The sequence below is a fragment of the Notechis scutatus genome, chromosome Z, assembly GCF_049901735.1.
Source record: "Notechis scutatus isolate UNSWTSFEM ecotype Mainland chromosome Z, rNotScu1.2, whole genome shotgun sequence".
Lineage (NCBI taxonomy): Eukaryota > Metazoa > Chordata > Lepidosauria > Squamata > Elapidae > Notechis > Notechis scutatus.
In genome coordinates, this window is record NC_142025.1 from 79,837,078 (window position 1) to 79,859,219 (window position 22,142).

Consider the following 22,142-nt stretch of genomic DNA (forward strand, 5'->3'; position numbering starts at 1 on the left):
GTGGGACATTATAGCAAACCCACCAGATGTGAGTAGCTGGGATCCTGCTGATGATGATGATAACGAAAAGTTACAAGACTTTAAACTGAAGAATGAGCAGGCTTTATGCATCATAGGACTGACTCTCTGTGATCAGCAGCTTGTCCATATTCGTGGAGAAGAAAATGCTGCAAACTGCTGGGAGAACCTCAGGAAGATTTATGTTCGGGACAGTGTAGGAGCACATATAAATCTTACACGGAAGCTTTTTCGAACACATCTTCAGAGGAATGGAGATATGTTAGTTCATTTAAACTGTATGAAGAGCATTTTTCAAGAATTGCAAGAAAAAGAGCTTATATTTAATGAACTGCAACAAGTCTACATAATATTATCTTCATTAGATCAAAGCTATGATGACTATGTGACTTCGTTGGAAGTATTGCCTAAGGATAGCCTCTCATTAACCGAGATTACAGGCAGGCTACTAGAAGAAGCCAGAAGAAGGTGTGAGCGTGACGAGCTGAGAGAAGATAAGAAAGAAGAGAAATTATCTTCAAGGCTTGAAAGAAACCAGATTAGCAAAGTACAGCACCTGGAAGAAGAGAATTTATCTTCGACGGCATACACAATTAAAAAGTGTTTTAATTGTGGAGGCAGAGGACATTTGGCAAGATTTTGCAAAAGAGAAAAAGCCAGAATGTAAAAAAGCCAAAGAAAGCATTTGAACTAGCCACGTTTAGCAACTCTGATGTGAAGAATGATATATGGGTGGTTGACAGTGGCGCATCCCACTGCATCACAAGAGATAAGACAAAATTTATAAAAATGTCTAAAAGCTCTCAACATATATCTCTTGCTAACGGCTGGAATCTTAAAGCGAAAGGTGAAGGTCTTGCACATTGTCCGTGCATAAACCAGGATATAAAAATGCTGTATGTACCGCAACTAAAGTTTAATTTGCTTTCAGTAAGGGTATTAGATAAATTAGGTTATGTAATTACTTTTAAAGATAATAATTGCATAATTGAAAAAGATAACAAAAGGGTAACTGCAGCTTTAAATGGAACATTATATGTCTTAGATAATAGTAAGAAAGGGGAGGCACAAACTGTATTTAATAATATAAAGCCTCATAATGAATGTATCCATTTATTGCATAGGCGTTTGGGGCATGTAAATTTTAAAATGCTAAAACGTACAGTTGAGTTATCTGAAGGAATAAGGTTAAAACCTTGTGATAAATATTTGCGTTGTAATGTTTGCTGTGAAGATAAGAGCAAAGTATTGCCTGCAAATAGGCTAAATGGTTTCAAAACAAAAGAACCTTTAGAAGTGGTATTTGCAGACATCATAGGTCCAAAGAAACCCAGTATGGGGGGTGCTAGATATATACTGAGCATTATGGACCATTATTCTAGATATGGGTTTTGCTATTTAATGAAAAGCAAAACTGAAACATATCAACATTTTTTCAATTGGCTTAGGTTTGCTGAAAGAAAGTCTAAACGACAACTGATAACCCTGGTGACAGATAATGGTACGGAATTTATTAATAACAAATTCCAGAACAGACTTAAGATAGCTGGAATAGACCATAAGAAGTCTGCTCCATACAGGCCAGAACATAACGCTTTTATTGAAAGAAGAGGCCAAACACTACAGGCAATGGTTAGAACAATGTTAAATGATTCTGGGTTACCTGATTCTTTGTGGGGGGAAGCTACAATGTGTGCTAATAAAATATTGAACAACGTTGTTAATACAACAACAGGTGAAATACCATTTACCAGATGGCATGGCGGGAAACCTGACCTAAGTTACCTGCACACATTTGGTGCACCAGCATGGGTGCATATTCCTGCACAACTCAGAAAAAAAGGGCAACATAGAGCTAAAAGATTTTTCTTCGTTGGTTATCAGGCAAACCATAGGGCATATAGATTTTGGGAGAAAGGCACATCTAAAGTGTTATGTAGTGCTAGTGCCCAATTTCTAGAACATGAAGGATGGGAGAAATTAGAACAGGATGCCAATAAAAATGTAATTATTGAATCCTATAGAAATCCCATTAGTTATCCCTGTAACTTTAAAAATAAAGTAAAGAGACAAATACAGGATGAAATAGTGCCCATAAAGGAAGAAACAGATTCAATAGCTGAACAGGATGAGAAAGATGAACAGGTAGTAGTTCAACAAAGTCCTCCTGTAAGCCCTGTAATTCCCAGAAGAACTACACGTGTATCTAGACCGCCTGATAGGTACCAGGCTAACACAGTGTGCCAGATTAATCAAGTTCCTAATTCTGTAGAAGAAATAAAAAAGTATCCTACTAAGGAAAAAGAAAGATGGTATGCAGCAATGAATAAGGAACTGAATTCATTAAGAGATATGAAAGTGTATGAAAATGCCAAATTACCTGTAGGTAAGAAATCCATTGGCTGCAAATGGATTTTTAAGGTAAAAACAGATAAAGATGGTAATTTAATCCATAAGGCAAGGTTAGTAGCCCAAGGTTTTAGGCAGAATGCCAATGACTACGATGAGGTGTTTGCACCTAGTCTTAAGGCAGCAACCTTGAGGGCAGCTTTAGTGTGGGCAGCTAGTAAAAACTATATAGTTAACCATCTAGATGTGGAAACTGCTTACTTGCACGCCCCATTAAAACATACTATTTATATGAAAAAACCTGTTGGTATTAAAAGTGAAAATAAGAATAATAATGATTGTTGGTTGTTAAAAAAAAGCCTCTATGGTCTTAAACAATCAGGCTATGAATGGAACCAGTATATTGTAAAGGAACTAAACAATATAGGATTTAAAGCTGGTTTAGCCGATCCATGTCTGTTTAAGAGGGAGACAAATGGGAAAGTACCATTATTATTACTATTCACAGATGACATTGCATTGATTACTGAAACTAATGATGAAGCAAATAAAATAATAGCATCATTAGGAAAGAGAATAAAGATCAAGCAATTAGGGGAGATAAAGAAATATCTCGGTTTGAATATAAAGAAAACACAGAAAGGTTTTAAGATATCTCAGGAAGATAAGATAAGCAAATTGCTAAAAGATTACAAGATGGAGCTTTGTAAGCCAGCTAAGACTCCAATGAGTCAGGAGTTTAGCAACACTGATGAACAAAGCCCGGAGTTTGATAAGGTGATTTATCAATCTTTAATTGGTAGTTTGAGTTATATTAGTAATTGGTCTAGACCAGATATTTCGTACTGCGTGAATCAGTTGGCTAGATTCAATTCTGCACCATGTGAAAGACACTGGATTGCAGCTAAGAGGATATTAAGATATCTTAAAAAGACAATGAATTATTCATTGTATTTAGAACCAAAGGGTGATTTAATTCTGAGTGCTTATGCAGATGCTAGCTTTGCATCAGAAAGAGACACTAGAAAGTCGACTTCAGGAACAGCCATAATGCTGGGTAAGACATTAATAGGCTGGAAGTCAATAAGACAACAGCATATAAGTTTGTCTACTATGGAGGCAGAATTCTCCTGTTTATCACTGTTATGTACAGAATTAATAATGTATAAACAAATGTTAATTGATATAGGTATAACTGTAGATTATCCTATAATTATACATGAAGATAATCAGGCAGCAATTCAAATGGCCACAAATATTGCAGTAAAAACAAGGAGCAAGCATACAGATCTAAGATACCTAAACGTGAGACAATCTGTAAGAAGTAAGATGATTCAGCTAGAGTACTGTATGTCGGAGGACAATTTAGCTGATAATTTTACTAAAGCCCAAGGTGCCAGTAAGCACCAGGAGAGTTGTGAAAAATATGGGGTTAGATTGTAAAGGTATTATATATTTATTTCACCCAAAAGGGGAGTATGTTAGGTATAACATTGATACCAAATATGGTTTGGGTGAATAAATATATAAAACTTAGATATCATGGTTTAAGTGCTTATCACTTTAAGCACAATGCTGCAGGCAATTAGCCGATTAAGGGTGCGGTTAGAAGTTACAATATAAGGAAGCATTAGAAGCTGGAAAGCTTACTGCGACTAACTGTGACTTACTGTGACTGCCTCTGTGTTACTGTGACTGTGCCTGTGACTGAGATGTTCCTGTCTGCTACTGTTTGCTGATTTACTGCGTAATTCTACTGTTCTACTGTTTGAGCGTCTTGCTGAATATCCAGCGTTTGTTCCTCTGGAGAGAGGCACCGGAGGAGGAGAAGATATCTTTATCGGCTGATAAAGATATTGCAAGGACTCTTAACTTGGACTATACTAGTGAGTCTTACTGGATGGAAATACTGTGAATGACTTAATGGACTGAATGACAATGCTTTAAACTCTAAATGGATTAAAAATTATTTAAACTACAAAGAAGTGTTTGTGTTCAGTGTGTGTATACTCTGGGGCCCTTCCACTCTCGTTTTGGCTGCCTGGTTTGACTACTGCTGCAATACTCTGCTAGGGGTTAATCCCCAAACACTAACAGTATCCATGTATTCATAACTATGTTTTTACTTATACCTATTAACTTGTAAGCAATTAACAAATAAAATAAATAAATAAATAAAAATGAGACTTTGACCAGTGAATGAATCCCTACCGCAAGTTCTTGTCAACAAAATCCCATAAACAGTCCTTTTTGGTCCTTTTTGGCAGTGGTGAGCTGTGGTCTGGTGCCTCCCACTTGAATGGGTTCCTCAGGGGTTGAGGCTTCTCTTAGGCCTTTGCGTGCATGGGTGATTCTGCTCCCTGTCTCCATGCCCTCCATTGCTGGAGCTGCCCATCAATACGAAGACAGAGGTTCATGAGGACCTGTAAGGTACTGGGAGAGTCCATCCATATCAACTCATCCAGAAGCTCTGAGGGCAGATCCTCCAGAAACTGGTCCACTACAGGTCCTGGCTTATCAGGATGTAGTCCTAGCTGATGTATCCATAACCAGCCATTGCCCCTGCTTCAGCTTGCACAAACACCAATTTGCTGTCTGGATCTTCATAGGGTCTACAGATGTGTCCTTCAAATCAGTACAAAACCCTGCATAATCATCCAGGAGAGGGCTCTGCTCTGCGAGCAGCGGGATTGACCTGCTGAACCAATCAGGATGCTGATGATAAACCCTGTCTTTTCCCAATCTGCCTATCCAGCCACAACCTTGGTGGGATGAAACTCATGACGAGAACGTGTTTGCTGGAAGAATATAAACTGTTCAAAAGAAACAGACCTAACAAGAGAGGAGGTGGAATTATACATATACAAAATCACTACACCTCTACAAAAATGTGTAAAACTAAGGATGAAAGCTCCTTGAATGCATATCGGTTAATATAAAGAGAAAAAGAATGACATTGCAATAGGTGTCTAGTTGCAATGGCCTCCAGCAACCCTCTCTCAGAAAAACCTCTCTCCACAGAACTGGTCGCTGGTGCCCAAAAGGTTGGGGGCCACTGAACTAGACAAATCAGTCTGATATTAATATCTGGGAAGTTCCCAGAAAGATGATTAAGCAACAGATCTCCAAATATCTAGAAGAAGCAAAGTTATAACCAGAAGCTAACACTGGTTTATCAAAAATAGATCATGCCAAACAAATCTTATTTTATTCTTTGACAAAGTGACTAAATTAGTTGACCAGTGAAATGTAGACATAATATACTTAGATTTCAGAAAGCATTTGACAAAGCAGACTACAATCTACTTCTTGGTAAGTTAGAAAAATGAGAGATAGACAGCATCACTAAAGACAGCATCAGAATTATAAGCTCCTCTGTTTCGAATAAATGAAAAAAAATGTGTACTACAAAGTGATTATGCATGATTACTACTTTCAGCTTCAAAAAATATAAACATGTCTTCTGCTGTATGCATCCCTATGCTGATTTAACTACTGTAGCATTTTACTAAATTACCACAAATTCTTGGGAAAATGTGACACATAGAGGCAAGCAATTTGTCATATATCAACTGAAGAGGAAAATGTAGAAAGTATATTCCTGAGAAAAATATGGGAAAAATTACTATAAGAAAATTACAACAAACTGAAATTATACAGAAAGAAGATCAAACAATCAGAAAGATGCATAACAGCAAAATGATGCATAACGACAACAAAAAAATAAATAAATGTACCTGTGAATACCCAATTATATCTCCATTTTCCTCCAACACATTAAAATTAATTATAGGACCTTGGATATCTGAGTTGCTGAAATCAGTATCACTATAAATGCGTACAAGAGGTGTACCATTAGCATATTTTAATGTAGAAAGAACTGAATAGGTATGGTGAGCCAAAGCAAATGTATGCTGTTTTATGTTTTCCATTCCACCTAAGAAAAACAAAGCAACAATTACCACGAATGGTCAACTTATTTGGTTACAAATAAATTTCACTAGATATAACAATAATTTTATATATCAAATGATGTAATAAATAAAACAAAAGAATCATTTTTCAGAAAAAAGTAACACTCAATTAATATATATATATACTGGGCAAAAATTCCAGTATATGTGAGACTCTCCAGAGATTCAACACCCAACACAAAACCAGTGCAATATCTTGTATGATCTCAATAATAATTCCATTCAGTAATCAGTTAATATATAGATCCAACCATGAACTGTTTAATTATTACAGTTAAATTAAACAAACATATTACTATAGATCTTTCAGCACTAAAATATCTTGTTTTTCTATAAAAAAAAAACAACAATTTCACAACATTAAGTGCTTAGATTCATATAATTACAGGTAGTTTTCGACTTACAACCATAATTGAGCCCAAAGTTTATGTTGCTAAGCGAGATATTTGTTTAAGTGAGTTTTGCTCCATTTTGTGACTTTTCTTGCCACAGTTGTTAAGTAAACCATTAATAATGTAGTTAATAATGTAGTTGTTAAGTGAATTCCGCTTCCCCATTGACTTTGCTTGCCAGAACGACGCAAAAGGGGTTCACATGATCTGAGGACACTATAACCATCATAAATATGAACGAGTTTTGTGTTCCAGAAATTAAAAATGAATCTATAATTAAAAAGCAGTGTATTAACTATTTTAAAATTAATAGTATAAAGGTAATTATGTAAGAAGTAGTTAAATTCATTGGTGGGGGAACGTATCACAAAATATTTAAATGAATATACAAAGCAACTGAATTAGAAGCAGTAATAATATAAGAAAACATAGTATATGGTTGAATGACAAAAACGGCAAGGAATTCAGAGAGTAGCATCTGTCTTTAAATTAAAGAAAAGCAGAAAATTGAGAGAGTAATACATTTAAGTTAATGGGAGAAAGATATGGAGGTTGTAAAATAATATATGAATTCAAAAGGATAATGAGGCAGATTCAAAGAATGACATGGGAATTGGAGAAATTTAATAAAGTGATTCACTTTATGCAGTGTTAAACTATGGAAAATAATAGAAAAACAGGGAAGCTTTTGGTGCAAAAAATAAAAAATAAAATTTTGGAAATTTCCTAACTTAGTAAAGGGAGAAAAATGTTTATCATATGTAGAATTTATATATACATGAGTAAACATCTCTTCAACCAGTTTACGAGGAAAGAAATTTACACCTCTATAGTATCGTGTTTTCTTTTTCATGATACACAGTAATAGGGTGGTTACAACATTGGTTTTGGAATAATGCTCGAATCTGAATTAAAAATGACTTTGAAATTCATTAAAAGGATCCTCTCTTCTGCAAAAAATAATATTTGCTTATCTTACAAGCTGATAACAAGTAATTGAAGTTTGGAACTAGAAGCACCTGATGGCTACCTTAAAAATGTTTGACATTGGGCCTCAAGTAATTCTCAAGTTACTTAACAATATAATGAATTCAAAATTTTTACTGCAGAGGAACAAGCTTCACTGAATAAAATGAAAAAGGATTTTAAGGTGGATTTACAGCTTAAGAGAAAGTACTACATTCACAAATGAAACTAAATGATTTAAAAATTTAAAAGATGTACAAGTAATACATTTAAAAAATAATGTGCAATATTTTTATATTGGACTGTAAGAGATTTACTGGAGGTATTACACTGAAGCTACAAAATGACTGTAAGATAACAGGAATTTAAGAGAAGACAGAGATTATGAGAAAGGTGTTAGAATTTTATTCATGGGTCTAAATATTGATGAAAGAAAGAAGTAAAACAAAGTTGGTTTATTTGATTATAGTTAAAATAATGATTTGCTATCTCTGGTGATGTTTAATTTTTTTTATGAATTGGATGATGATAGCTAATTTTAGTAAATTTAATGGATTAATTTATAAGGTTCTTTTTTGCAATCTAATTTAATTTGAATTTTCATTATTTGAAAAAAGGATGGGAGAGTTGTTTACATGGAAATGGAGATATAAATATTTAACTTATTTAACTCTGAGACAGAAGAGATTGTTTGTTTTTCCTCCCCTAACTGCAGAGTAAAGAGATGGCTTAAACAAGAATATTATTGAACAACAGTATTATTACAATGTTAGTAGCAATGCATGACCCATTGGGACATGTTTCAGAGATACTTTCATAATGAAACATTTCCTTATCTTATAGGCAAGGAAAAAGCAGAAAACTGTCAGGGACATTTGGAATTTACAATCACATGATCATGGCTAACCACAGTGTCACAGCAGCATGAGCACGATAGCACTAAAGGAACCATTCATTTGCCAAATTTGAATCCCATGAGTTCTGGGCACCAGATTTTGGACACATTCTGTAAATTATCCTATTTGAAGCGCTTTGGTTCAAAAATGGTTGCCTTGTAATGCATTGTTTTGCCCAACTGAAACATACAGACATGAGAGTTTTAATAGCATATGGATTTTATGCAATAACAATACATTTTGATTTGCACTTGACTAACTTAGCCTTAAATTTTCTAATCTAATTCCAGATTAGTTTCTTCAATATGAGACTTCTGTGGAAGTCTAAATAGATGCCCTGTCTGCATCTTCTTTCTCTTTTGTTTAACTTGCTGAATTGGCCTGAATAACAAATGACTTATCTCTATGCATTATTTTAAACTCATTATATGTGCAGGCCTAAAACTCTAATCTTGTTTTTCTTTATTATTATTGTTCTATCTGTTAACTATTTTGTCATTAGTATAGTATTATCAGATCTGCCATCTTCAGCTTTATACTTTGCTGGCATCCTGCTATAAAATGTAAGGGGGAAGGAGGGGGCAAAGGAATGTAGAGTAGTAAAGATGAGCATGGAAACACAAAGACAAATGGTAGGAGGTGGAGAAACCCTTCACAAGAACCAGAGGTTCCAGGACCAGAATATTCCAGCTTTCATGGACACCTAGCCTAAGAACACAACATGGAACTGCATCGAATGGTGCCAAATTTCCAAGCCATTCTCAAAACATCGAAATGGCATCCAATTGGACAGATAAATTGGTCAAGTGGGGAGGGTCAGGGAAAGGGAAAAAGTGCAGAAATATTCAGATATAGCCTTTTTTTCACTGCAATCACATTTGTAGGCAGGAAAAACCAGATGCACAGCTGCAGGACTAATTTATACAGTGCCTGGCTCAACAGTAGGACCTACAAAAGGAATCAGCGTTCTGATGAACCATCACTTAAGTATGAATTAGAAGTAAGCTCAGGCTACCAAAAAGCCATCATAGTCCTGGGCTGCATCAATAGAGGGAAAGTGTCAAGATCAAGAGAAGTGATAATATCGCTTTGTATTGAACTGGTAAGGCCACATTTGCAACACTGCATCCAATTCTGGTCAGCACAATTTAAAAAGATGTTGAGGACCTAGAAAGAATGCAGAAGAGAGCAACCAAGATAAGGGGTCTGGAAGTTAAATTCTATGAAGAAGCCTAAATCAACTAGGGATTATTTACCTTAACAAAGATTTAAAAATCAAAGACAGAGCTTCAACTTTTTTGTGAGAACTTTATCAAATTTCACCAATGCTTTTGTTTCAAATGATGTTATATGAGCTAGTTGAAAACTATACTCAGAGGTACCATAAGAAGCAGAAAGAAGCAGAGGTGTTAACCCTTAGGGAATGAAAGGCACAGCTGTTTCTTCCAATGTCTCATTAGTAGATGATCTAAAAACTGGTGTCTTCAAGGTGTTGATTGGCCAGCGATTAGGCTGCATGCTGTGGACTACATTTCTACTGAGAAGCACAATCCTACCTGTTATTTTTTCCAAAACATCAAATCCGTGCTTTACTGCAATAATATCAAGAAATGAAACTGTCCCATCCTCAAACCTGCATAAAGTACAAACAAGTAAAATATTAAACTACAATTTGTTTCCATTTCTTGTATTTATTAGGAAATATAATCTAAAAATAGACAAATAGTAAATGAAGTTCACTAAATCTCACAGAGACTTTATGCATGTTGCAGTTCTTTTTTTTATCAAACAATGTGTTCTGATGGGACTCAAGAAGTTTACCTTTTCTGTGAACTCTATCCTATGGAATAGTTTAACCCTCAAAATCCAAACAGCTCTGATTCTGCTGGTCTTTCAAAAATACTGGCAGATGTTAGGACCAATAATCTGAGGGAGTCCAACTCTGAGATATTTTTAAGAAGTAGAGTAATTGTACTTAGTTGCTAATTAAAATATGAATTGTTTCATGTTTTATCTGGTTTTCAAGTTATTATAAGCAGTCTAGAGTTCTTTTAAATTGGACAACCTTATACATTGAAAAGGCAAGCTAATTTGTCAAATTCATAAAAAAGAATTAATGAAAAACACATTGAAGCATTATTACACATATAAATATATATTTGTGATTTATCAATCCATTTTTTAAAAAGTGGAGTTCATATAATCTCTGCAAGACTTGCCAAATAGATTTATCATTAAGATCATTTCCAATCATGCATTCTGTATGTCTAATATTCAATAAATAAATAGATGAGAAGTATTGTCTTTGTTCTTTGGATTATGGCTTGGATCAGATTTGGTATCTAAATTGAGCCAGTCACTAGGAAGTCAAGTAATATAAAAACATTTAAATGAAACAAAGTAGTCCTTGTATCCACAATTGAGCCCAAAAAGTTCTGTTGCTAAGAGAGGTTAAGTGAATTTTGCCTCATTTAATGGCCTTTCTTGCCATAGTTGTTAAATGAATCACTGCAGTTGTTAAGTTAGTAACACAATTGTTAAATGAATCTAGTTTCCCCATTGACTGCTTGTCAGAAAGTTGAATGTGACCTCGGGACACTGCAACAGTCATAAATATGAGTCCATTGCCAAACATCTGAATTTTGATCATGTGACCATGGGGATGCTGCAACAGTTGTGTGAAAAATCATCATAACTTACTTTTTTCTGTGTCCTTGTAACTTCAGATAGGTACTAAATGAATTGTTGTAAATCAAGGACTACCTTTATTTTTTAACATTACCTTTCAGCCACTGATTGTCTTGGTGAATAAAAATCCTCTTCTGCCAAATAGGCAGCAGCAGTTCCTCCTCCAAAGAAGGTTTTCCTCAAGCAAGAAGCAATTTCATTTTTTACTAGCAATGCACCTATGCCAGTGGGGAATCCAAATATCTTATAGAATGATAAAGGAATAAAGTCTGCCTGATGAATGCTTAAATCTAAGGGAGAAGTGCTGGTGTAAGATGCTGCGTCCAAAAGCACAAACCACTTCCCTTTGACCTCAATGGGACTGAGTTTTCCGCATTGTATCTCTTTTATCCACGCAAGTGGATATTTGACTCCTGAAAAATTACTCTGAGCAGGATAACAGAAGAGATGTGGTGTACTGCAATCATTGTCTTTTTCTTTCACAGTATTTCCTCCTGATAACATATCCTTTGGTTTTACTGGAACAAATATGACATTTTTTGCAGTAGTGATCACTCTCATGCCCACCACAGATGTATGGTTATCAGTAAGGTAGCAAAATCGACTGCCGGGTTTCCCCAAGTTTTCAGGTATCCAAGGAAAAGCTTCTGCAATGAGTTTGAATGAAGCAGTGCTTCCTGAAGTAAAAATGACAGTATAGTCTTCAATGGTTGTATTGAAGTGCTGTAGAATCCTGTAAAATAAACACAGAATCACAAACAAATTGAATAGTTATGTTTCCATTTTATATTATTTCTGTTTAACTTAAGTAGGCATCTAAAATCAAATCAAACTGGGCAAGATATATAGCTACCAAATTTGTTAATTATTGCAATGTAAGAATATGCCCTGTTCTGTTCAGTTATTGATAGGCCAAAAGTAAAAATAATGGGAGACAATTACCGCAGTATGGGAGACAAATTAAGTCAATTGTGCTTTTCCAGGAAATTCTCAATTTGTGTTTCTGAGATCATAAATTCCCCTGACTTGATATTAAGTAATACTGAAGGCTAGAGCTCTTCCTCACTGCCATAATGTTTTCTTCAGCCCTTGAATTGGCAGAAATGCCACACAGCACACACAGCTTATAAAACTGTGCAGAGCAGCAAAGATCAGTGGCAACTAGGCTTTCCGCAATGGTACTGGCAGGGTGGTCATGGTGTTTGGAAATAAGTGGCACTGGAGTTTCTTCAGTGCAGTACTGGAGTCTGCAGTGCAGAGCACAGAGAGGAACTCCTGCACTGGGCTGGAGATTAAAAAAAAAACTTGCATCATAAAATCTATGTTTCTTTTCTCCAGGCCAGCTCTTCTGTGTACAGAGGGGAGCTCCCTACCTGTCTTTGGCAGGCAGCTGTTTTGCTTTGTTTGCTTATCGATCACAATGGAGAGAGCTAGGATTGCAGACAGCCACAAGGGCAGATATCTATAATTTACAGCCAAAGTTCAATTACAGTTGTAAGTCAACATGCATATGCTCCCTGACTCCCAACAACTGTGAGCTTGCCCTGTGGATAGCATCCTGCTGGACAGGGTTTATGTTTGGGCGCCCACCATTGGCCATGCTCCCTTTCACTCTTAGCCACCTGCCTCAGTTGATTCACAGCTAACTTTCCTCCACTGTTGCACCTCCCCCAGCAATTCTCCATGGCCATTTACCCCTTGGCTTTCATCCCTGCCCATTTGCTCAGACACCATTTGACCTCAGCCTTTGGCTACACAAGACAAGAAGCTACCAGCCAATCGGAACAGGCAGCAGTGAGTAATCGGCAACAGACTGGGGGGGCAGCATGCCATTGTGCGGCCATCGTGTGCCAGGCAACTGGCAGCGATGGCATGAAGAAATGATCGTGGGGTGGGGGATATGCCGCAACTGGCAGTGGTGGTGGGAGTGTACAGAAGCAATCGCAGGGGGGCACCAAGCAAGCATCATAGGCTTTTGAGCAATAACTATAGATTGGAAGCTTTAGATTCAGCTCTAACCTTGTCTTCTGGAGACAAAACTGAGTTAGAAGAGCTTTCCTACCATTAAAATGTTATTTAGTCAATAACAGATCAGGGGGACTAAAAGAAAATATCACTAATATATAATGTTTATCCTTACTTCCATATAATAATACTTTGGATAATGTTTCTAGCATATACAAAATATAGGGTGCAAAAAAGCACCCAAAAGCAAACATGAAACAAAACATCTAGCACATAAAATAAGAATTACATTACCTGAATCTAACATGTTCAATAGTATCGTATGTGAGTTTGCTGCTGATATTCTGGCTATGAGGATTTCCTAGATTAAAAAAAAACAGTGATTCATGAAAACACACTTCATTCTTTGTGAAATTAGTCTAAATTTTAATTCCAGTATTTTTACACTTAATTCATTTTTATATTTATCTTGCTTTTCTCCCCAAGAGGGAACACTTGCTCCTCTGGTTCTTCCACAGAACAAACCTATATGATGTGCTTGTCCAGCCCAAAGCCAGAGATTACCGAGGGGAAAATGGAACCTCATGTTTTTTCATATTAAAATCCAGCACAACCATATAATAAAATTATGAGATAGTAAATTATATTATCCTATGAAACTGTCATCATACCACTATTATTATGACCTTCTAAAAAACTGAATTCTAATTCTTGCCAAATATTAGAAAATGATTTAAGGATAAAGCAGAAGCTGTCCCCTTCCTTCCAATGTGAAATACGATTGTAGTGCTTTTCAAAATCAGAAACTCTTAATTGTATCAGATTCTACAAGATTACTATTCAGAATATCATTATTTCTCCTGTAAATATTCTCTGACAAATTATTATGGTAGGAAGGGTATAGCTATTGAGCTTGTTTTCCCATTTCATCTCCATAACTGGAGATCCTATTATATACATTATTCATACAAATCTATTACTGTAATGCATGGACACATACAAAGATATCAGGAAAGAGAAAGAGATGGAGAGAGAGAGAGAGAGAGAGAGAGAGAGAGAGAGAGAGAGATGGAGGACATAGAGAATAGAGAACCACTTAACATCTTGTTTTTTGTCATTTTCGTTTTTCCTTCGTTTTTATTTTTCTATTTAATTTAATTAAATAAATAAGCATATTTTAAAAAACAATCTGGAAAACCACCTAATAGAAGCAAAGCCTTAATTATTTTATTTATATATAAATAAACAAAACCTAACTTAGAATAAAACCTTGAAATGCCTTGGATTTTTTTTATTATATTGTTTAATTTCACTTTACCATAAACATTTGTACTGAGGTCATCAGTGAAGGCTTTTAGTAAACTTTCTGGATAGAGAGTAGCACCTGCATGATCAAGATAAGTGACTTCTACAACAGAAAAGATGAAAATACATTATACTACCAATTTTTTCCCTCAGTCAATTTCAATCTAAGCAATTTCCCCCCAAATTGCTTTACAGGAAAGAAATGGGAATTAAAATGTATACTTTTGAACATATTTTATTATTCAATAGAGAATAACACAACTGCAATAAAATAAAGACAAACTAATTTAAGAATCATTGCACTGTAGTGAAAATATGCAATTTATTATCTGTACTGTAGTGAAAATGTGCAATTTATTATCCATTCTAAAAAGATTACTTTGAAGACTAAAAATCTAAATTGAGTATCATCCATAATCTGAGAAATATAGAGCAATGGTGCCTGTCTTGTAAATTGCTTCTGCAAGTTGTACAATCATAAGTTTTAATATCCAACTAGTCATTTAGACTAATTATGAGACATATTAATAGATCATGGCCACAAAGATTTAGATCAGGGGTGTCAAACAGGCAAGATACGTCACGCTCAGACCATAGCCACCCCAGCTCCACGAAGGGGAAAATGTCACAATACATCACATGAAGGCAATGTGACACTGAGAGTTTGACACCCATGACTTAGATAAGGAGATAGAAGGGTACCTATCAAAGTTGCAGATCACACCAAGCTAGAGGGAATAGTTAACACTCAAAGTGCAACAAAATGCAATTAAATGATGAGAAACACCAAATCCACAGATATAGAATAAGTGGTACCAATAACCAGTAACAACTGTGAGAAGGATCCAGGAGTAGCAAGTATTATCTACCAATGTGCTGCAGCTGCCAAAAAAGTTAATGCAATCCTAAGGTGGCATCAATAAGGGAATGGTTTCGAAGTAGGTAATATGGTAGAGTAAATAATAGATAATAAGGAGTTTGGAGCTAAATGAGTGAGGGAATGGCTAAGTATGGCTAATAAAGACTAGGGGTGATAACATAGCAGACTTTCAGCACTTGAAGGCCTAATACAGAGAAGAGAGGCTTGACAGGTCTAGGATGATTAACTGAAAGCACATGGCTGCACCCACTTCACTGGGGGGGGGCACTGTAGTCAACCCATTATGGGCATTTATCCTGAGCAGGACCTCCACTGGTATTCCTCTCCCATCAGTGGTCTGTCAATATTCCTCCCACACACTCTTGTTCAAGGTGAATTTATCAAGGGATATCACAGTATGGGACAAGTAGCTACGCATCCCAGCTCTGCCTTTCCATTGGACGCAGTCCTGCCAGCTCAGCTTAAATGGAAACTGGAAAGGTTGGTGGGGCAAACGTGATGTTTCCCCTGGCAAGAAGCAGAATATGACCCACTGCTCTTTGCATGCATGCAGGGAGCTAGAATACCAAAGCTCCTGCTGTCTTACAGACATTTTACGCTGTTGCAGAAAGCCCCCTGGCTGAATGCTGCAGATTCATGTCAAGACAGTTGCAGTGGGTGGAAATTCATGGTGCTTCTGAAAGGGGGAAATTGGCTAATAATAGATTTCTTCCAAGCACGTCCTTCCAAGCACATTCCAGGAATCAGAAATTTGTTTTCAGCTTCAGGATCAGTCTCCTTTCATTCTGAAGAATATGTCATAACAAAGCCCCCAAAGGGAGAGGCTTAATAAATGTGAAGGACCCCTCTCAGAAAATGAACTGTCAATTGTGCCCCCAAAACCTCTCCAACCAAGTATATTCTTCATAATTGTAGTCAGCAAAAATAAAATCAAGGCATTAAAGAAAGTCATTCTCTCACAGAGAGAAAGAGAGAGGGAGAGAGGAGGGGAATCTCAACCTTCGCCCCACCCCTCACAGGTAGAACTAGATGAAATAACATTATGTGTATGAAAATGTCCAAAAAGATATTTGCAACAAATGATGCAATTCCAAAGGGAATCCATTAGCCTTTTTAATTTAATATAATAGTATAATATATAATAAAAACATAAGCCACTAATTCTGACTTGTCATGCAATTATTTTTTTAATATTTTAGTTTTATCTTATTAGATATTTCTGGCAGATTTCAATACCAGGTATATCCTTTCTTCCCCTCCCCCAGTGATCACATCAGGGCAATGATGTGTTCAGAGTGTAATAATTTGGGGACTGCATTCAATTAATTTCATTAATTGAGAAGAATGTATGATCTGGACATTTGAAAAGTAAACTATAATTCTGTTTAAAGCTATAGTGAGCCTGTTATGACCCAGGTGGTCAAGCCAAGTTAAGGGTAGACTTCTAAAGAGTCCTTTATTGCTTTCAATTAATGTTCAAAGAAACGGCCCTCCAATGACCAGTAAAACTCCACTCCCACGCTACCCTGAAGGCAGCCATCCTCAGTCCTCCTAACAACAGCCCCTATACTACAAATAAAGGACACAGAATAGAACCACGCTCATGGGGCAAGGTCTATGGTTCTAAGTCCAGTCCACCTGGCTAAGAGTCCACAGGCAGAGTCCAGACACAAGACAAATGGCAGTTCTAAAGGCAAAGCAAAGGGCCAAAAGCAATCCACAATACAAGGACAAGGTTCTGTCAGCTGTCCAGCTAGAGAATCCCAAAAGAGATGTGTTTCCTAAAAGTAAAACTTTATTGAATACACTACATTGGCACAGAAGAAGAGAAACCAGCTTCTATATGTCACTATACCCAATTTAAGAACTCACTGCATTTGTGCATGATAGATGAGTTCCTTCGTGAAATTTAAAACTGTATTTGGTTTGGGCAGCATAATTACATATAAGGTATAAAAATAAGAAACAGCAAAATATATGGGAAAAGGCAATATATGTCTTGCAGAATGCTAAATAATTTGCAATCAGAAAAGCATCCACTGTAACATGATAGAAAAAGGAGGGGCATTCCTAACAAATCACAAAGTTTATCTTGGGTACCTCCTACTGTGCTTCAGGCAGGTAGTTTCTTAGTCAGAACTTGCAAAATGTTGTATTGTGACATTTCCCCTTATTTAATAGTTTTGTGCTATAACAAAAGGAAAAGAGATAACTGTTGATAATCTTTTGGAAAGTTACTTCTAGGTAGCACCACATAAAACTCATAAATGAGGGGAAAACAGTTTTATTGGATCAAATCTGTAATCTCTTTACTCAGACACTGCAATGTGTATAACAGAGGAACTCCCTTTGCTTGCAAACATACCTGTCCAAAGAATTGGGAAACTGAAATATAAAACACTGCCTACCCCTGCATATGCAGCATAGCTATTTAAGTCTTGGGTAGAGAATTTTATTATTTGGAAATTAAACTTTTTTCAACAGACTTAAGAGATCATAAAAATGGGGGCTACAGGCTGTATGAGGTCCAGAAATGGCAGATGATATTCCTCTTCTTTATAACAAGGCTTTCTTCTAGTCAAGCTATTAGCAAATTACATAGTTCCTAATAAAAAAAGAGGAAAAAATAATAAACTAATTCTTTAATGAAGATAACAAAACAAAGATTAACTACTCAATGTTTAAGGAAAAGGTGGTCAGCCATTTATCAAGGATGCACACTTTTAGATTGTCCTGGCAGAGGTTAGATTCAGTGATGTAAATGTACTCTTTCAGTTCATTTGCTAGGAGGCAAATCAGCTGCTAACCTTACTATCCCGGTGTAAGAAAGCTCAAGAGGTGAAAATTATTTTGACTGAACAGCCGCTTTCTTTTCAGACTCAAATGTAAGACAGACATATTGAGATTTACTATTTGACCACCTTTTCTCATTCACTTGGTTTTTTCTTTAAAATAAATGTGGAAATATAATATTTCCTTCTTCAAAACCTTTGTGGTCACAAAGTAGAGTAAGCGCTCACACAGGAACAACCGCAGAGTCAGTACTCTTGTTTCCTCTTCCCTGTCCCATTTTTTTTTCTCCCACCAACCGTCTTGCTGCCACCTCCACCACATGTCACGTTACCTCCTAGTCTGGGAAACTCCCTCTGGCACAACCTTTGCAGATCCTCTCTACCGTAACCATAAGCAGCACCCGAGGGGAGTTTGCTTTGAAAAGATTGGAAAGACAACAATTTTTCCCACGGATCCTCAGCCATTGCAGTTAAAAACCTTTCTCGAAACAAGGAACGAGCAATAACTGTTTACCACAGAAAGCAACTCAATTAAATATCAGCTTACAGGAGAGGCCGGAGGCCCGGCTCCTCCCACTGGCATCGCCCACAGAGATAGCAATACTCCTTGAAAAATCTGTTTTTTCTCGCCAGATCAGCGAATTAGGTAACTCTGATTGCAGTGTTTACTGACAGAACAGAGAGTATCGCTGAGTTCGTGGAATTTGAGAAGGGGAGAGGAGGAAAAAGCTACTGCTTTAGAACCGAATTTCCAAAAATGAAACCACAATATAAACAAACAAACAAATCTCAAACAGCGCTTTTAATTATTTCAATGTTATCCCTTTGTAGAATTCTGTTTGCAACACAAGCTGCATTATAAGAGTTTTTGTCTTGCTGCTGAAGCAGGATGAGGAAAGTCCTTTAGCCCTTTTATCGCTGAACTGTATCTTCCTCTGACTCTCATTTGCAAATGAAGCATAGTTTGAAAGAGTGTATGGAGATGGTATCTCAGTGTGTGCTTGACATAAACAGCATTAAGTAGGAGGCACAGACATGCTAATATGCTGGTGTTACTGTATATCAAATTTAATTGTTATGTGTGAGAATGTACATTACCAACGACCTTCAGTTTCTCAATAACTTGTAGTTGCTTTCACTATGTTCTAGATACGGTAAATTACGTAAGTGTATCGTTAATAAATAACTTAAATTAGGTCCCCTAACAAGATTTTTTTTTAAAAAAAAAGAATAGTTGGTTAACATGTACAGACATGCATGTGTTGAAAGGTGCCAAAATGCCTTTCTTTCGAGGATTCGATTTTCCTGCTGGCAGAGCTCCGGCGCAAGGATACGGACAACTGCTTGAAAGCTGGATCTTTTTATTTTTCAGGAAGGCGGAGAACTTTTTGTCCCTTTTGTAATTTATATTTTGTGTCTTTTGTCTGTTTTGCTTATTTGGTATGTCCTGTGCTTGTAAGGCACAGGATAATTTTCTGAATTTTCTGTAATTTTCTGAATTATCATTTGTTTCCTTTTTTCTATTTGTCTAGTTTTCTTAATTACTCAGGCTTTTGTCTGTAGGGATTCTTTAATACTTTTTATTTGATTCCTTTTCCTATGTAAGTTTGTTTTCTGGCTGGCCTGATGTTCCCCTTGGGCTTTTCCTGTTTTTTTGTGACATTACTGCCTTCGTGAAATTCCCTTTCCACACATGAAAACAAATCTCATATTAATTTTGACAGGTTATTTGCAGTATAATATTTTCAAAGATCAGAAAAGTAATATGAATAAATATAATTTTATTACAGTCTTAGACCAGCAATAGACATCACTATTTACAATATACATAAAAATACTGACACATTGTAATACGTTAATAGTGAATAAACACATCTGTTAAGAAAATACATGTTCTCAAACACTTAGGGGCACTCCCTGGTTTATATGAGTGGAGAGTCAATAAGTATGTATGTAAATATCATTTTCCAAAATTTGTTCTATCTCCAAAAATTGCCACAAATTGACAGCTATACTTTTGTAACCAATTTTTTTCTAGTACACATTGCAGGAACACAGAATTTTGCCACTGCACGCGTAATAACTGGGTTTGAATCCTGGAGGAGAAAGTCTACATAAAAATTGTCTGCCCTCCCTGGCAATCTCTCCAGTAAGGGGAGAATATACAATGACATATATACTCTGTATAACTCACAGTACAATAAAACATGTGAGCTATCTTCAACTTCTCCTTTACCACATATACAAACCCATTCTGCTATTGATGTTTTCTTATACCTTCCCTGAAGGAATGCTGATGGGAGAATATTAAATCTGGCTCTGAAGAATGCTATTCTTTGTTTTGGGAAGATCAGATCATTTAGATATCTTGCTGACTCCCACACTCCGTTTAATTCTGTACCTGCTGTGGCGAGTCAACCTGTTTAGTTCTTGGAACTCCATGTCCTTCATTCTATTGATTACTATTTGCTTTGCTTGGTCAAAGCCTAGGGGCATTAAGAATACTGGTGAAAGCCCATAAGAGCCCAGCTTGTGGTCTATTGCCTGTTTCCAGGGGAAAGGGTAGTTTATTTATTTATTTATTTATTTGATTTGCCAATTGTTTACAAGATAATAAGTATAAATGTATACATAGTTGTGAATACATGAAATGGTTACATATAAGAAAAATAAAAGAATAAGAGAAACAATAGGACAGGGACGGTAGGCACGTTGGTGCGCTTTATGCACGCCCCTACAGACCTCTTAGGAAAGGGGTGAGGTCAATAGTAGACAGTCTAAGGTTAAAGTTTTTGGGGTTTGGGGAAGAAACTACAGAGTCGGGTAGAGTATTCCAGACATTGACCACTCTATTGCTGAAGTCGTATTTCCTGCAATCAAGTTTGGTGCGGTTTACTTTGAGTTTGTATCTATTGTGTGCTCTTGTGTTGTTATGGTTGAAGCTGAAGTATTCATTGACAGGTAGGACATTGCAATGTATGATTTTGTATACCATGCTTAAGTCAGACCGAAGACGGCGTAATTCAAGGTTTTCTAGTTCTAGAATTTCAAGTCTGGTGGCATAAGGTATTCTACAGCGAGTAGAGGAGTGGAGAACTCTTCTTGTGAAATATTTCTGGACTTTCTCAATTGTGCTAATATCAGATACGTAGTGTGGGTTCCAGACTGATGAACTGTATTCGAGTATTGGTCTAGCAAATGTTTTGTATGCTCTGGTTAGTAGTGTGATATTACCAGAGAAAAAGCTACGTAGGATTAGGTTAACAACTCTTAATGCCTTTTTGGCTATGTAGTTGCAGTGTGCTCTAGCACTTAGATCATTAGAGGTGAGTATTCCAAGGTCCTTTACAGAGCTTGGGTCATCAACAAGATCTTGACTATTCAGCTTGTATTTTATTTTCTGATTTTTTTTGCCAATATGTAAGACAGAGCATTTATTTGTTGAGATTTGAAGTTGCCATTAGTTATCAGTCAGTACTAGACGGGTCAGTCCCTCTGGGAAGAAATTCATTTTTAGCCAATGAATGATCATCATCTTCCAGGCTCTTACTACAAAGTAATATAAATGAAAGATTCCCTCTGTTTGATTGACAAGCTCTGATATTTTATAATTCAAACAATGCCCAAGTCATTGATGAGAGGAGTAAGAGTAGCTATATTTTAAGATCAAGGCTGGATTTATTTGTGATGTCAAGATTAGCCACTACTATCTTTACATATAAAACTAAACACTTTAAATATATCATTGTAAAAAAAAATCTAGTGAAATGTTATATAAAAACTCAGATGAGGATTTGGGAAATGACAAAGAATATAGGTGCCAGTGGAACTTTTATGTAAAAGCCCAAAGAAACAGAGAGAAAAAAAGAAAGAGTAAAATAATTCTAATTGGTCATTGCTAATCAATGAGATGCTAA

General features: G+C 36.2%; 1 protein-coding gene across 2 annotated transcripts in view; it reads right to left on the reverse strand.

Annotated features, from left to right (window-relative positions):
• Positions 1–18,910, reverse strand: part of MOCOS (molybdenum cofactor sulfurase) — a 60,235-nt gene extending 41,325 nt beyond the window's left edge. The window contains exons 1-6 of one of the 2 annotated variants that reach the window (XM_087947119.1): positions 18,773–18,910; positions 14,567–14,656; positions 13,543–13,609; positions 11,378–12,016; positions 10,152–10,228; positions 6,105–6,304 (exon numbers count right to left, since the gene is read on the reverse strand). In XM_087947119.1, coding sequence (XP_087803245.1) covers positions 6,105–6,304; positions 10,152–10,228; positions 11,378–11,844 — 744 coding nt within the window. In that variant the 5' untranslated portion in view covers positions 11,845–12,016; positions 13,543–13,609; positions 14,567–14,656; positions 18,773–18,910. Of the gene's footprint in view, positions 1–6,104; positions 6,305–10,151; positions 10,229–11,377; positions 12,017–13,542; positions 13,610–14,566; positions 14,657–18,557 lie in introns of both variants that reach the window. The other variant, XM_026678307.2, reaches the window with a different exon arrangement.
• Between the last annotated feature and the right edge of the window lie 3,232 nt (positions 18,911–22,142).